This window comes from Sitodiplosis mosellana, unplaced genomic scaffold (assembly GCF_009176505.1).
Source record: "Sitodiplosis mosellana isolate CC-2019 unplaced genomic scaffold, AAFC_SMos_1.0 Smas_scaffold_76, whole genome shotgun sequence".
Lineage (NCBI taxonomy): Eukaryota > Metazoa > Arthropoda > Insecta > Diptera > Cecidomyiidae > Sitodiplosis > Sitodiplosis mosellana.
Genome location: NW_022595318.1, coordinates 256,850 through 275,254, shown reverse-complemented (window position 1 = coordinate 275,254; position 18,405 = coordinate 256,850). Strand labels below are relative to the sequence as shown.

General features: G+C 37.6%; 1 protein-coding gene across 2 annotated transcripts in view; it reads left to right on the top strand.

The window, feature by feature from the left end:
* Positions 1-18,405, top strand: part of LOC129570744 (transcription factor hamlet-like) — a 78,746-nt gene that overhangs the window by 19,288 nt on the left and 41,053 nt on the right. The window contains exons 1-3 of one of the 2 annotated variants that reach the window (XM_055450447.1): positions 15,238-15,925; positions 16,776-16,870; positions 17,004-17,183. In XM_055450447.1, the coding sequence (XP_055306422.1) occupies positions 15,889-15,925; positions 16,776-16,870; positions 17,004-17,183 (312 nt within the window). In that variant the 5' untranslated portion in view covers positions 15,238-15,888. Of the gene's footprint in view, positions 1-15,237; positions 15,926-16,775; positions 16,871-17,003; positions 17,184-18,405 lie in introns of those variants that run through there. The other variant, XM_055450448.1, reaches the window with a different exon arrangement.

Here is an 18,405-nt window from a genome sequence, read left to right as displayed (position 1 = left end):
AGAGAGTGAGTGAGTGGTGTGTTGCTGTGTGAAGTGCTTGCTTTTATTGGATTCGCATGCAGATTGCACCGATTATTACGTGGATAAATTTAAAAACCATCATATCAAATATGTCCTTTGGTTGCCAAAGTTCATCAAACATTTTATTCTGTATTCGTACGTTTATGAGCTGCGGCCAAAATGGAAAATCAATGCCATTATATGCCGACATTTACACATACATCGACTGTGCCAAGAGCTCAAAGCCTATCAAGTATCAACGCAATTGTGTGTCCGTAATTCGTTGTTTCATGATTCCTTCATTCAATTCGAAGTACGCAACACATCCCCTACCTTCCTCGGAAACGGCTGCATATTCAGTCGCTCATTTTTCAACTGTATGACCTCGTCTTGTGCGCGCCGACAGGCGAAACACTGCTGTTGTTGTTGTTGTTATTTCCATTCAGTAATGAGTGTTAATGTGTTTGTGTGTGTGGGTACTTTTAAGAGCCCGACGAGTGTGTTTCAAATCTCGTGCATTTGAAAATGATATCAAAATCACATGAATGGGAAAACAACGTCACATCGAATGCGCAGAGAGAGAGAGAGAGAGAGAGAGAGAGAGAGAGAGAGAGAGAGAAAAAAAAGTTCGTTATTTTCATATTGTTTTTCCTCTTCGTTCGACATCATAATCATATCATGCGAGACAATGGAAGAATATTATTTATTATTCGAGCAATTTACCGTTTGGCCTTGCATTGGTGTCTTTCTCTCTCTCTTGGTGCAGATGTCTGCTTGTGGTTGTGACTCTCGCTTTATTATATAATTTTTTTTTGATCCAATCACTTTTTTGCGCATTGTTCTCTCAATTATGTGTTAATAGACTTTTAATGTCGACGACTTTTTTGCGATGGGCTCTGTGATAGCATGGTTTGTGTACGATGTAAAATTGTGATTTCGTGTTGATTGCGTTTGAGATTTAATGATGGTTAAAGTTTTATAGAACATCGAGGACTAAAAACAGTTTTTCGAAATTGTATTTTTTGTTGGAAAAACCAAACATCGTTTGTCGAAGTTATTCTCTTCATTCAAATTGTTTTAAATCAAAGTATTGTGATTAAATTCATGCAAGCATGGCCAAATTTCCATGTTTGACAGGGTGTACAACGGGTAGCGAACAGATTTGATGTGAGAGCGACATTGTCTCATTGCGTATACAAATTACCCTTCATAATTCTATTTGACAACATATGGCTTCCGTTGTGCGTGCACAAGCAAACAGACTCTCCGTGTAATTGACAAAAAATTAAGTCGGAATGGAAACGGTTTTATATTTGTTTATCAATTGGCGGCTTAGCATAATATTTGATAATTTCCTCTGACTAGATTCCGTGTATTTGTACCACAGTCAATTAAATTTTGATTAAATATCCCATTCTTTTCTTCGTGATTCATTCTATTTATAGAATCCCCGCATAAAAACACCATCACCCGGCCAATTTCCATAAAAGAAGAGACATTTCCTATGTCGACATCATCACACTGTTATCCACCCAATAAACAAAAATCAATACACAACTATCGCACGGTTATGAATTCTGATTTTTCCGAAACAAATACTTGAAGTTTCGAACTTCAAACTTTCAAGTAATGCATATTGTTCGTCTGATGTATCGAAGTGTTTCCGAAACAAACGTACATCATATTTGCATATATCCCTTACAGAAAAGAAATACCATCGCATATTCAAAAAAATATTCTCATCATTGAGTCAATTGAAAAATCAACAAAAGCAGACCAACAACAAAACGCAATACAATGAGAAAACAAATTATTGGGTTGATTTTTTTTCGATTAATTTTTATTCAAAATTCGAACGAATGAATTCGAGTCAATGGAAATTATTATTTTTGCTGCTTTTTTATTCGATGGTGAATCATACGCAAGAGACGGACGAGTATCGAAATCGCGTTGAACGTCGAATTTAACGGTACACATTGTAAAGTTAAAAATTGAATATGAAAAGAGAGAAAAAAAGAGACTTTTTGAATGGAATTGAGGCAGCAACGAAAAATCGAAACCTTTTTTTTCTTCTTATTCTTTGAATTACCCTTTCCATTTCCATACACACAACGAGCCATTGTTTTTTGTTCCGAAGCACTTATTTTGACAATGAAAAAGAACAAATCAAAGTGAAGGACATATCGAGAGTAGCATCCAAGTAAAAGAATTCACAATGCCATCGACTTCTTTATGGCAATGAATTCATTAAGAACTTGCGAGTTCAACAGAATCTGAAAATGTGTATTCCATTCAGAGAAGAAACCGCGGCAAATGTAAGTGAAATATGTGGAATTCCGTCTACTTATAAGCCAATTGGCGGGATGATTTTAATTTGGGCATGCATTGAATATATTTCGTTGTTCGTTGAATCAATGAAAATATGACGTTGAAAAAAAGGAATAGTTACCAATGGCACATAAGATTTTCATAATATCATGGAATACTTGCCCTCATGCAATCAAAATTCAATGAAAGCAACAGACAATTGAATTTGTCGTTAAAAAACCGTAGATACGCACTGTTTTGCTGAAGTCGACAGGCGATTTTCCCTTCGTAGTTTTGACTTGATTTTAATTGAAATTTGGTCGTGGCCGCACGTTCAACAAATAAATTCAATCAAATACTAACAAAAGCAAACTTCGAGCGCAACACGAATTTTCCATTTTCTCTTTTTTTTTGCTGTGCAGTTCGCTAATTCTGAGGGAACGCATCTTTCAATAAAAATCTCATTAAAACCATGTTGCTCCTTCATAAATCACAGCAGAAAAAAATGTATATAATTTTAATTTTCACTTAGCGCTGAGATATTTGTTCACTGTCAGAATTTCCCAAAACAAAATCGACAACAAATTGAAATGTCTCCCTCCCCCCATCATAAACGCCTTCAAGCCGCTTTTTATCTCATTCTTCGACGATCGAAAAAATATGCACAAAATATATCTGAAGTTGAATCATCTTTTTTTTTCGAGTGCTAGTTTCAGCGTGTAATAAATTGACTTTTGAACAAATTCACTGAATTGTTGGTGTAGCGCGGGTGCAAAGATCGAAAAATAAATACACAGACATAAACTTTTCTATTGAAGTTCAACAGCAGCAGAAGCCGAATCGGCAGCATCATCATCAACACCAGAATGTATTCTCCCGCGCACGCAATTCTTCTTCAGTGATGATGCTCGGGCGTGTGCATGTTTTTGACAGTTAACAACACTTTTTTGCAAGTGTTACAAAGTGTTGGCATCGTTCGTTCCTTCTCTTACAAAAGATGTGTGTAATTTGTCGTCTGAAAATGGGAGAGCAACGGCAATGACATGCTCTTTAATCATCGTGTTAGAACAGAGATCATCTCGTTCGCAATGCGAGCGCGCGTCTTTGTTATCTTCGTCAGTGCGAAGGGTTCCTCGAGCGAAAATTATGCGGCAAGTGTATTTTTATTGAGTGAAACGAATAAAGTGTGAAACATTTATGATGACATTGTCAAACAGTCATTCGTCTTTGCCAGCCATCTTTTGGCGCGACGTTGTTTTTGATGGCAAAAGCCAGGAAAAAAACAATAAGCAACATCGGGAATGTTGCAAACACAGGAAAACCTGTCACCCTTTCCGATTTTCCTTTTCCAACGCTTGCAACATTCACATTGTATACAATTTTCCACTTTCGCAAGCCGACATAGACAAAAAAAGACCTCGTACATGCAAAACACACGCAGCTTGAACGATGAAACGCACCAAGGAGTAGCACACTGAATGTGCTCCGTTGCGCTGCTGTCATAAGTTTGTAACGGCTTTTCATAAATGATCGGCGAAACAGCCAAACGCTCTATATATCAGGATGGAATTTATTGGTGTGAACACAACAGCACCAGGAACGGAGGAAAAAACAGACAAGATTTGGTTATGTCGTTTGAACAGAAGATTGTTATTAAACTTTATTAAAAAAAAGGGTGCTCAATTCACATCACCGAACAGTGTAGTCGTCATCTGTGCGAGAGTGCAGTTTGTGAAATGGAAATGATAGAAATTATTATAGACAAAATACTTTTCCGGTGATTTTCGTATGAAAGGGTTTAAATATATGTGTAGCAAACATTAATTCCATAAAATATTTCTGATGAAGGAAAAGTGTTGTGAGCATTTCATGTTGTTTTGGTTGTGCAATAGCAACGAAAGTAACCGAACGGGAGCTGAGTGCGAAATATGAATTCGTTAGATGGATTCCTGTGGTGAAGAAGTTTGGATGGCAGCACCTTCAAAAATGACCAACTTTCCATCGTGCAGTAGTATGTATTGGATAAAAGTATTCGGCATTTTCGGTGTAACATTGCAATTTCCAAGCTAAGGCAACGTTTCGAAGGCTGCGGTGAATCTGTCAGCAACAGTCGCACGGAATGATAATAAAGCCAAATTAACTTTTGAAATGGAATGCTCACGCAGTTTTTTTTTCTTCTTCATCTTTATCAAATAAAAAATGGCTTCGCGAATCAATTTTCAACGCACATTCATTCGACAACAAAAGACAAATTCTCGAAATAAGTTGTTTGTTTGTCAGAGATAGAATAAAAGAACGTCTTCATGGCACACTTATAAGTGCGTTCACTCATTTTTCCATTCATTAAAATCTTCCGCTTTCAAATGCGACGCAAGAAGACAATTTTTTAACCAGATGTTTTTATGATGTAATAATAATTATGCTTGTACAATGCATGCAAGATAAAAGGAAACAAAACCCTTTGCAGAAAGTGGCGTATAGACTGTACTGTACGTACTGCACTCGAAAAAAGTTGGAGCGAATGTGATTTCCGTTTAAAATTTTGTAAAAGTAAATTCCATTCGAAAACACGTTATTCACCGTCGATGATGATAGAGTCCAAGTCTTCGACGACGTGGATTGAGTGTGTGTGTGTGTGTGTGTATGGCTGCGTGAATGTGTCAGTAGGTGCAATGCAGAAGAGAGCGACACATAAAGAATGAGTCGCGAGCCGAACTGGAAGACAGAACGACAGAAAATTAATAGTGTTAAAAGTGCTTATTTTCAATTCATGTATTCGTTGTGTCATAACGATAGCATTTATGCAAATGGTTTTCGATGCGGCAGTTGTGTGACAACGGCTGCCTTCGGTCTTCCACTCGCAACCATCATTATTATCAATGGTTAGGCAACGAAAAAAAAAGAGACACAGCAACAACAAAAGCAACCATAATATTACATATTTATCACTATTGTCGTTGTGTGTCAAACAATGGCAAGCGAGCGAATACCTTATAATCTGTCCTTTTATCTGTTGGTAATTTCTTTCGCGTGCTTTTTCTGTCCTCGTCGTCATCGTCTTCTTCGCATTTATTGCATAAGTTCCATTTGTTATGTTGTCAACGTTGACGAAAAAAATAAAACAGGACCGCATTGTAATATTAGTTTTTCATCAACCTCATCATCGTTTTCACTATCTATTGTTCTGCATAGAGAGCGTTACATACAGAAATAAAAATCAAATGTACACACACTCAATTGGAATGACATGGCGCACGCCAGCCAACTTCCGGCCGTGCAGATAGAAGAGAGAGAGAACAGTACATTACCATTTTTTTTGCTGCTTTCGATGTTGGCTCCGTTCAAATTACAACCGCTTTTGTCGTTAGCGCACAGCTAAACTTGATGTGTGTGTATGTGTTTTTCTTCTCAAATTATATTTCCAACCAAGAAATTCGCTTGCGAGAGGCGAAATCGGGCAAGAAAAAAAGAAGTTGAATAAAAATTACAACAAATGTGTTTCTGTTTGATAGACATAACAAGATAGGTACGATACCTTCTTTTTATTTCTGGATTCTATAGACTTCCGTTTCACCTTCCTTTGTTGGGCTCAATGTTATTGCGCTATTTATTACTGTATGTTATTGCGCTCTGCTACCCTACGCTCTTTTCGTGCCAAATATGTTAAAAAGCAATATCGAATGCGATAACGCATCAACATTGGTTTTAATAATACCAGTACTGCGCCACTGAATAGCAGCAAATTCCGAAATAGGTTTGAAATCAATTATTATTCTGATGCAGAAATGCATGGCACAGCTCATTGACATGTGGAATTGTTGAAATCAGTTGTTGGCAAATTCGTTTTTGCCTTAATAAGTCAATTGAAATTTTCATGTCAAATGCCTCGAATAACGCAACCAATGCATGCAATGCTATGCGCTTGCAGCAGAAGAATGTATTCCATTACTTTCTATGTTCAACTGGTGCAACCAAGGCCACGGTCTCTTCCGATTTGATTTAACAAAAATATTAGATTACATGCTTTGCCCGTGCGATCCATTTTGAATGGCAAAATCTGATACGTGCATGCATTTTTTTCGGTACGAAACCAGTTTGGCGCGCTGTGGTACAACAAGGAGCACAAACCAAATTTACCTAGCAGAAGAAGAAAAAAAACCATCACCAAATGTGTACCATTGAGAATGAGTGCAGCATACATCATTACTTAAGTACATTGTCAAGAAGTACAAACACGATGATATCAATTCATGCTTGCTCTTTGACAGGATTCCTTTTTGCTTCCATCGCCCATTGTTTCGTTCGATTTAACCGAACATTTGAATTTTGATCCTTCCAGAAGACAAGTATAAGCAAAACGGTTTTGAGAAGGCGGAGTTGTTCAACCTATTTCTTACATAGTTTTCTTTTCATTCAACAAAAGCGGTGATCAGCTGCTCGCGCGTGCGCAACAGACAGATTGATTCAATAATTGCTTGAATTTTAACGATTGCACACAAAAGGAGTAAATGCTCATCAAAATTATTCATTCAAATTTTAGCGATTCCAAGTTTGAACGAGCGATTTTGAGTTTTTTTTTCGATAAACCGTTTTAACACAATCCATCCGTCTGCATTGAGTCTGTTTTCGACGAGCCGAGCTGGCATATTTCACACAGCACATTTTAAATAGCTGGCATACAGATGAATTTGTCAAAGTCAAATGTCACTCGTCGTTTTTCTTTTATATTTCATTTTCGTAATTCAATCGTTTTTTCTACACTCGCTCGCTCAATTTTCATTGGCGGTAAAGTTTTCTGTTGTTGGTATCATTTTCAAATCGCTAATTGGGATCGTTTAGTCAAAAGCGATTGAAAAGGTGTTGCTGTGCTGTTATTTTCCGATGTGAAATTCTTTTATCGATTGTTTTCTGTACATTGAGCGCGAAAAATGGCATTGCGAATAAAAAATATTGATACAAAGTTGTACATGGTGGATTGGGGTATATATACCCAGTAGTTGCCAGCAGTTGAAGCAGAGGACAAGAAAAAAAATAGTGAATTTTTGCACGATGAAGGACCCCCGAGTGAGAAAATAACAGTTATTAGTGTTGATGAGAATTTCATCAGTGAATATGTACCGCCAAAAGGGTCTCATTGATCATCGTTGCCATAAGCGGGATTTCTGAAGGACTTTCAACTCAGATAAAGACTGAAACTATTTTTTGATTGTGATTTTTTTCTGTCCTTTCACTCTCACTCTCGTACTCGACTTCTCGACTGCGGAGCTATTCAGCCGAGTATATAGTACAGTACGCATTGAATTGCAAATTCCCAAACAACTTTTCCGAACATTTTATTGTCACTGCGTCTTTTTTTTCCTGTCTATTTTAAATGTATCGCATTGTTACGTGTTGGTAACATCAGTGGAAACCTTGAAAAAGAAATGGAAACATATTTTGCCTTAATTGGACTCGATACGAAAAAAGCCAATTACACAATGAAGCGAATGTGAGCACACCGAAAAATGCCATTACATTCATAAACAAGTCAAATGCATGCTGCGGCTACTTTGTTATGCGTCTGTCGCTGCATGGCATTGCTTTAATGTGTCTGTGTCTTTGTTGTTGTCGTTTCGCCACCGCGGCTAAAAGCGTACGTATTCTAATAGAGAGGCGATTGCCGCGCGCGAGCGCTCAACTAACGGAACTTTTCGAAGGAACATAATAAATTATGTATGGTTTTTGAAATAGGACGTGATGGCAAGGAGTTGTTGTATCCTTTTTTTTCTCGGGTGATTCCATTTCAGTTTCTAGTCATTTGCTAGCTGTTCTCCGTTGAAACGCCGTGTATTTCGCATTTCAATTGTGAATGCGTCCTCGTCTTAAATTGCTCGAATGTTTGTGCTTCACTTGGGAAATTGATATATCTGATGTGTGATAAAATGGATTGAAAACTAAGAAGAGAAATCGCATTTAAATGGCACATTTAAAAATAACGCGTTTCACCAATTCATGTCCACAATGCCACACACGTTCGCATTGTTCGCCGAAACCGAATCGAGAGCGTAAAATTTTAAATCGAGACGATTGCATTCAGCTCACTTCAAATGGACACCAATTTATTTACAGTATTGCCCGAGCAGTTTTGAGACGAAAAGCATTTTATTGCCGGAACAAGCGAATGAATCAGCAAAAAGATTGAAAATCACCACTATTCAAACAATCGATTCAATCTTTGTGCTCGCTCGTCGGCAGCTACGTGTTTGGGATTCGTGAAATCGGCAACCGATTTGCTTTATCAGTAATCAAACTTTTTTCCCAATAAACACATTATCCTCTTCGTTTTCAACGAAGCGATAACGCTTCAACAATTGTTCGACAAAACAACAAAGAGGCACTGGAATCACTTCTGTTTACTTGGAAAATAAACTAGAAGTTATGGACATCCATTTGAAAAAAAAGACACACTCCTTTGTCAGATGACTTGCAAGCAAATAAAAAATGATACAATTGTATTGTGCGCTTATTTTCAATAGAATTTAAAGTGATGTGTTGAATCTTTGTAACGAAAGAGTTCAATACTTTGGCGAAATTCAAACTTGTGGGCTGTATACAATATATTCAGGTCGGTACCTTTCGTTCGTTTGGATTGAAAGCGAACGAGATAACCGTGATTGGCCCATCCAAATGTATTCGTCGTAAGGATAACGTTGCAGGGATTATTATCACACACAAACAATGGCCCATACATTGCCATTGGCGATAGAACCGAATATCCATCAATTATTAACGGAGTTTCTGGTTCGAATGTTTGCACAGTGCATGTGCCGACGTAGACGCAGCGAAATGCATCATGAAATCAAACTGGAATTTCAGCCGAGCTATGCCGATCTGTGCTTGTTGCACTGGTTGAGTGATACGCGTGGCGTGAATATCCAAGTGTTTATATAATTTATAATGCATTAATGCCTTGTTGTAAACGCCTTTCATTTTAGACTCGCTCACTCTCGCCCTCTCTCTCTCTCTCTCTCCGCCAGTTATTCAATGCCTTTTGATACATGTTACGTATTTACAAAGCAAACAACAAATATGAATCTAATTATAAACGAAACATACGGTCCAAACAAACACGGAATCAAGTGTACAATGTGTTGTTGCCTCGAATGCAGCGTCTTGTTTATGTGTATGAAAAGGCGCTCATTGAATTAAATTAGTCAACTCACAACAAACAATGCGATGAAAATAGCAATCGCTTCGAATAAATTCCTCGCTTAAAGGACATTGTCTAATCGAATCAGGAATTCATTAAGCCAATCTCAATCCACAATTTCGCTTCTCTTTTTTTGCTGCAAAAAGAGTGCTTCTTTCACTTAAGTACACAGAGTATGGTACGAGAATATCATCTCAATATTTGACAACGGTTGACCGAAGATTCGAAATTACGCAAATGCCTTCGAGCTAATGAAAATATTGTTTTTTATGCTCATAACCTCGATGAAGCATGCTGAAAATTGGTAAAAAGCAACATTTTCTCATGGCATCATATCATCACGTCGATTGCTTGTAATTATTTTTTAGCGGGATGCTTTCCTCCACTAAACAACCAATATCCAAATAGCTCGAAGGTGTTTTCTCTTTTAAAATCCCACCGTTTTGCAATTCAGATTTTCAACTCAATTCAACGTTCGCTTTCCAGAAAAGAAATCAAATTAAAATGCGGAAATCAAGAGCTATTCACGGAAAAATGTCTTACCGTTTTACATTTTCTATTTTCGTGAGAAAAAACGGTTTTGTGTGCATGTTTTGATTGGAACGCCTGCAGTTGATTCGATTTTCGAACCAAATAATAAGGGGTTAATTTAATCATCTTGAACTGCACACATGCTGGAAATTGTGATGTCTCACGTCAATATCAAATGGGAACTAAATTTCATTCGATTTCAAGAAAAAAAGATCGTACCCTTTGATTTCGTGTTAAAAAAGGATTAATTTGAAAATAATTTGAAGAAATTTTATTGCATTTTTCGGGAAAAAATCCAATCCGGTAAATCTGTGTAAGTTATGGTTAATTTTCATTAGATCACAACCCTTCGCCTGAACTCTTTGCTCGCATCTCTATCTTACACGGATTGAAACTACATTTTTCAGAAGGGAACTGTAAAAGCAACCTGTGCCAAGACACAATCAATGCTGATGCCACATTCAATGAGGGTAAAACCTTACCATCCGTTGCTTCTGCCTTTGACCTTTCCTGCCCCGTGATCACAAAACCGAAATATAAGTAAAATCGATTTTTTCCTTGATTTTCGTGCATTGTCTCATTTCATTTTATTTTTCGCCCAAAATCCTTCGGTTCGAACTTTCTCGAAACAATAGGAGTTCAATGACAAAATCGAGAAAAGGTTTATCAAGTTGTCAAACTGTTTGCAGTACGGTTTTTGTTGCCACGTCTCAGGGACTTCGTTTGTCATTCCATTGAAAATAGATTAGATAGATTGTTTCGCAGAAGAGTTGATTGAGAATCGAAAATTGAAGGAAAATTAATTGTTTTTCTCAAGCCTTTCGCACACACAATTCACGCTTAAAACGAAGTGAAACGCTCGGCCATTGCCTTCGAAAGGGTAGAACTCGATAAATCGTAGTTCGATGAGCGTGAATGCATTGCCAATTCAGTGCCTTTTCAATGGCAAGCAATTATGTTCGGGGGGATTCATTCGATGAAGATGTCTGAAATTACGAGCAAATGACAAATGTTTCAATACACATCAAATGTCTCGAACAAAGACCACGCACATTCATTTGATGTTACTCGGCATCAAATACACATTTCAGTGTATTCGTAGTCAATGTCGATGTATGTGTCACGCACACAAAATAATTAATTTTCTTACTTTGGCTGCGTTCAGTGGTTTTTCGGGTTTTGGCTGCTTTGACAACAATCACGGTGGCAATCAACACCTGAACGTTGATAGCAGTTTGGGAATCGCAGTGTGGCCATGACAACATCAACTAATCAAAAGGGAAGAGACGACACAACGCTCTGCGTATCTTTAAATTGTGAAACCGCAAGAATTTTGCGCCATCACAAAGAATGTGACAATAATTGAAAACGTTGGACATAATGTCGACTTCCTTGGTATGAAAATGCTTCCAAGAGTTTTGCACTTTAAAGCAATTGTTTGTGGTCATCAGAAACAACGTGCCAAGAGAATTTCCAATTAATCAACAATCACCGGCTTTCCACAAATCACACTATAGACACAATTGAATTGCATTATAATTATATTCATACGCAGTAAGTACACACAATGTGTACTACACATTGAGCTGTTTCAACAATTACAAAGATAATCACAAATTCATTTCAAATGAAAATATTTTAATAAACTTCTCCCGTCCGAAGCCGATTCCAATTATAATATAGAATTTCATCAACAAAAGACCGCCAATTTCGAGAGAGTATGTGTTTCATTTGCCTCTATTCCGATTTCTTTTATGGTTTCCTACGGATGCTTTTATTGTACTACAACAAACATATTCACACAATTCGACCAGAAATGAATGTTTGCCGATGCTGTCTCCTCACCCTGCGCACTACTCTGTTTTTCTTTCTAGAATCTCTAGGAAATGTGAGATCGGTGAAATGTTCAGTTTACATTTAGATGTCACGCAATTCAAGGGTGCACAAACATCGAGCAAAGACATACATCGTTACAAATCTATTCATTGCTTTGAATCCCTAACCAAAATTGAAGTTCGCATCGTACTTTGTCTAGCAAGAGGTAACTGAGAGAATGATAAGAATACAGAAATATCTGTCGGCGTTCTTCGTGGCGCAAACACAGTATTGGTGATCGACAATTCGACAAATGCACAATGTGTGTTACTCACGTTCGATGCCGTTTTTATGTGACTGTTGAGAGCCAGCAGGAGTCTCCAGTTTTTTTCATACGACTGTTTTTTAGGGCAACCTTAGAGCTCATCTATGAATATTATAGTACAGTTATAATTTTCACGCAATAAATTTTTTCCATTTAGCCACACATTTATAACACACCAAACACACACAAGTTACATGACATAATTTAACCTAAATTATGAATATATAATTAGAGTTGCGCCAAAGAGTATGCCTTGGATTGAAATAATGGCATTTTTATTTTAACCCCGAAAAAGGAGATACAACTGGCAGACGAGCATTCATAAATTAGTCAGTGAACAATGGAAAGAGTTCTTCTAATTTACATATTTCAACAAATAGAGCAAAGAATTTTTTTTGCAGGTTTTCTCTGCGTCTCCGAACTACTAAACATATGCTAAAATGCTTGTCTTCCAAATAGATTGGTTCCCTGTTTCTTTACGAAGATCTTGTTAAAGCAATATTGTATTGCAAAAAAGTCACTTTTGTCGAAATTTACATAATCAAGTGGTGTAGGGATAAAACGTGAAGATAAAAAAGAAGAATATGAACATTGAAAACGATTCATGTGGAAGAAGTTATCACCTTAATTTAAAAACGAGGATTACAATTTATTGTTAATTTGTGCAGGAAATTCGTCTTTCTCCTGCGAATCATATGGTCTTCGGTTGCATTGTCACATTCTCTATTGGAATAATTCAAATGAAATCACATACAAATGAATACATTTAAAGCGAAAAATTCATTTCATGAAACTGAATACAAAGAAGAAAACAACATTGAAATAAGTTGAAACTGGTTGTTCGAGTTAGCGAGGAAAATTGTTTTTAAATAAACGTTATGTTCACATGAATCGACTGATGATAATCGTATTTCTGGCCCTGCCTACCATCCTCCATTCTCCGCATTGTGGGAGAGCAAGAGCCATTTTCCGAGAGAGCTTGAAAATTCCTTGAAAATAGCCCATCTCATTCAGATAGCTGCAGATAAATCTGGGGCGAAAGACATTTTATTTCTGCGTAGAATGCCATTGCGCTGAAGCGAGAAAAGATACACAGACAGAACGCAAACTCATGCCAACACACAGCACTGATACAGTAGATAATACTACAACGGGGATATGAAATGCTCGCAATGTTGCTGTGGCAATTTTTTTCTCTACTCGCTATATGTACAGACTCTTCTGGTTATCCAACCCCAAAGTAATATCATCGGATGCGAAATCATCATCCATCCACCAACCAAAAATTGAGAAAAACCACTTGAGTTGGTTGAAGAAAAAGCGGTAAAAGTTGTATCCTCTATTTTTGGGACGCGCACATCTCGTACATACACATCTCTATATCATTGAAATGAAGACCACTAACACCAGCACAGAGGATGGATATACACTTTCTGTTTGCTGCGAGACCACAATATCATCCATAATCGCACATCTCTCAGTCAGCTCAATGTTCACCAGCGCGCACCGACTATACGGAATAAAGCAGACAATATACCCGAAAGATACTAGAGTGTATAAGTGCGGTTAGCCGAATACGAGCATGTGGATGAGCACCATCTGAGCATGAGCTCTCTCATCGTACATAACATTTTCCGCAATTTTCTTTCATATTATGTAAAAAAAAAGAATGTGATATCCACAAAACGGCACGATGTGCGAAATGCGAGAGGTGTGAAGGGGAAGGAAACACTCTGCATCTCTCTTTCTTTCTTTTCTCTCATTTTACATTTTCCACATGAAAATTGCGAACAGCAGAAGAGATATCAGTTTTCGATTCGGCTGCATACGAAGAGCTGAATCGTTTTATATACCATTTTTCGTTCATTGATACGATGACAACCACACAATGAAGTCACCGATGATAAACGATGATATCAAAAGCACACGCCTTTTTATTACAATTGCCACAACTGGATTTACCGATACGAATTTTGGGAAAAATCAAATTCGGAAAATTCGCTACACAGTGAACACACCGCGTGTATCTTCATATAATTTGGGAATTGACTTTGTACAAATAAAATGGAATATTGATTTTTGTTTGCCAACTTTTCCCATTTTTTCCATCAGCGACAACCCGATAAACCGCAAAAGAAACGATGCTGACGAAAAATACCGAACGCACATTTTCCTCAAAATGACAATGGATTCCTTTTTTTCCGTTCGTTCGTTCAGTGTGTTTAAGTTTGCGATTCATTGTAACATAACGATTCCGAGCCAAACATTGGTGCGGATGAGTCGAAGCAGAGCAAATCTCCTAAATGTTTGCGTACACATCTGATACGTATCACATGCAAACACACAAAGATGAAAACATCCCTTAAAGACCGCCCAATGCCACTCCCTTTTGTTGATGTGCTCTGTGTTGTTTGAATTGGAAAACGTTGAGAGATACATCGACGGTAAAGCACAACAACAATGCCAGCGCAACATTCAATTCGGCTCGTCACGATGTCTTTCTATTTTCCACACGCTCTCTCTTCACTGGTGTGTACGCGCTTCGAATATATCTGACAGCCGGGAACGAGAAACGGTACGGGCAAAAACCGTAACCGAGAAGCGCATACAAAACAAATGAATACAACAGAATATGACTAAATGCGCTTAATACGGAATGTATCCGTTTCTCTTGTGCCATTGTACGGGATAGCAAATGGATTTATGTGTGTAGTAAGGCTGAAAGGCACGACTACGACTCTGTGGAATCTATACGCTTGCAGCCACAGCGGCAGCAGCAGCTAGCATTGGTAACGTGTGCGTGCGCGTGTGTAAGTGCTCTGCTCTGTGCAGTGACAATACAATCGAATCATTTTCGTGCGATGATTATATGCCAAAACTATATCAATGTGGCATCGGTAGTTAAATATAGTATCTTTTTGGATGTGGATGTGTGCGTTTGTGTCCGGGCTGGATCAGTGTGATCACTGCGTACGTTCGTGTGTATGTGTTTTTGTGGTGTATGGGAGAGAGAAGGACAGAGTGAGAGTGAGCGAGCGAGCGAGTGAGTGTGTTGTAACCGTATGCTTTCGTACATAGGCAGAGTTCAGAATAAAGAGAAGGGGATGTTCGTCTGCCCCTTGGCATTTTGACAATTAAATCAAAACAATTTTTCAAGCATCCTTCTAACAACAACAACTGATTCTCGGTCGCTGTGCTCGCGATACTATACAGTAGTTGCTGTTCACACACAGCAGACAGACAATACCAAAGCGGATGCCAGAGCGAGGCCTATCAGAGTTTTACTGTACCATTCGCTTCGAATCTGTGCAACTGAAACATTTCGATAGCGACATCATTGTGGTGACAACGACCGACCGACCAAACGATCTCTCTTATAAAATAACAATTTTGTGCATGTTTGTGATTATCTAAAATTTAAACATATTTTTTTTCTGCTGTAGTGCCATATTTTATTTTATTTATTCGATCGATTCGAACGAAGTTATTATCAAGTTTTATTGACAACTCTTTCTATTGATGAAGTGACTGAAAAACTATTGTGAGATCTTGATTGTGCAAAACAAAACGTGTTCAAAGCGAGAAAAAAAATCACCAGTGTGTTTCATGAAATTCTAAAGCGCAATATTAAAAGTGAGATCAAAGTGAGATGACAAAAGTGTAGAAAAATACGAACTCTTCGAAATATTTATTTTAAAAAAATTAAACAAAAGCATTCAACATGAATTTGTCATTATCTTCATCATATGAAACAACAGGTATTGTAATAATTCCGCAAAGTTTCATGAAAAAAGTCGTTTCATATACTTCCATCGTGACAAAAAAAATATAACGAAATCGTATTTGATATTATGACCGAAAAATATTTTTGAGCTCCGAATTTTATTCGCACGCAAAGTTGAAAAAAAAATTAATACTGTCCTGCTCATTGGATCTAACACCAAAAAAATGAGAAAAATTTAAATTATATTCGATTCTAAATTTTCTTTAAGTTCATTATTCAAGAATGAATATGTATCGCAACCAATTCTCAAACAAATGCTCGGTCATCGAATTCTACGAAAAATATAAAAAATCTCGCAACTAAGATAAAAACAGTCAAAATACTACATCAATTGTTCGAAGTTGATTTCTTTGCAAAAGTGTAATTGTAAACGTAACTATTCACAGCAGACCTGATTGAATAACTCGAACGAAAATTGATTGCAATTTCGAAGTGAGCCACAAATGAAACCGGATACTATTGTTGTTTTCATTTAAATTAAATTGTTCATTACTTTATTGGCGACACGTGATTCCAATATGTTGATTGTTTAAATGTGATTGAATCGAGTCGGTGATGAAATAACGTTCTCTTAGTTTTCTGGCTAATTACAATTTACCTGGCCTGGCAGTGACAATGAAAAATTCTAACTGTGTGGCGTTGCCCCTCACAATTCTCCTACCGTTAAAAATATCCTTCGATATTTTCGACGACCATTTTATTGACCTGAAATGAAAGAGTTTTTTCCGTTTGATGTTGTTATTTTGCTTGAATGCTTCTTGTGCTTCACGAAAAATTAATATTTATGCGAGCATTTGTTTTGTTTTGGTTTCGTTAATTAACAGGTGGTAGCGGAGACGAACTCGACATGTCGAAACGAAGTGAACGAAGTAGAAGTTCATTGCCGGACGATTTTCACCCGAATTTTCTGGTTCGCAAGGTAAAACATTCAACTTGATCTTGAAACAAGCTCCGTTCCGTTTTCTTGTTATTGTTTGAATTTGGTGAAGTAATCGATTTTTGTTATGTCAACTTGTGCTTGTTTTCTCGTTTGTTTGATTGAATTGTAATAGCGAGAGAGGTCAGCTGAACGGATGCCAATCGAACTGACCACACAAATACCACCACCGCCCGAATTGGATATACAAAATGGATCGATTCATGCAAAATTCACGCTGCCGCGCGGCTACCGATTTGGACCATATGCCATCAAATGGACCAATGAACCAACAGATAGAAATGTAGCGTGGGAGGTGAGTAACCAGAACAAATTCACAGTTTTTTTTCTTTAAGTAGAGCATAGAATCACGGTCGGACGAAGAATTTACAAAGAGAGAAACATAATGTTAAAAGGAAATCACCCCTCGAATATACTTTGGTTTTCGTAATTGTTTTCGCATCATTAACCAGTCAACACATTCATCAACCATCACCGAGTGACTTCGGCGGCCCGAAGCACACTTGCGCACACAAATTGACGCGAAATCAAAGTGAATGCCTTAAATGTAATCGAAGCATAAAAGGTTCCAAATGTGAAAAGATCAAAGTTCTTTTGCTCTTCCGACTCGTTGCTCCATTATCGCGCGTGTTGCTGATCAGATTCGACACAATATTATTATTATGTAATCGTGTTGTAATCTCTGACAACTAAATTGAAGCAATTTCCATGTAGTCACCCAAACCATACAACACGCCACCACAGACGGTGCAAACTACTCGGGATTGAACAAATTCTGAGATGCACGTGGAAATCATCGTCGTAAAGTCTAAACAATTCTTGTACTCTATTATTTAACACCAACGTTGAGACATATATTCATTTCTGTTTGTTTCGACGCACCCCGATGTTGCAAATAAACATATGCTTTCCACTTGTGAGGGTGTCGAGTAATGCCAATTCATCTTATTCCTTAGGAAAATAAGATTTGCTTCCTCAAATCAACATATAGCCGTGTTTTCGGGAAATTCGTACACTTCCCGTTCGAAATTACGTTTGTATGAATGAGTTTTATGTAAGTGACGACGATATAACCATCCTCGGCTAAACAATAACTTTGTTCGCGTGTAACAGTTGCGATGAGTGCAATAGATTCGAATTGTGTTGAGGGTTTTGCTACGAAAACATCGTAAACATCGTAAACAGCACCGCATTTGGTGGTTTCACTTTTGAAGCAGAATGCACGCATCAAGCAGTAATTAGCGCAGTGATGCGGAATGATTCGGTGGTGTGTTTGGATTTGAGCCGAAGTGTGCGTGTGTGTGTCTTTGTAATCATTAGTGACACAATTATCAGTCAATTTGTGTTCAAACATAATCACGAACCGTCCGTTATTCAACGTTCAATGCTCAGATTTCAATCAAAATGGAATTTATTGGTGAGTCGGCCATAAATCACACTGGGCATTACAGTTGAAAATGCAGTTGCGATTCTATTTTTGAAATTATTGTAACTTTTTCCCTGATCTCGCTGCTATT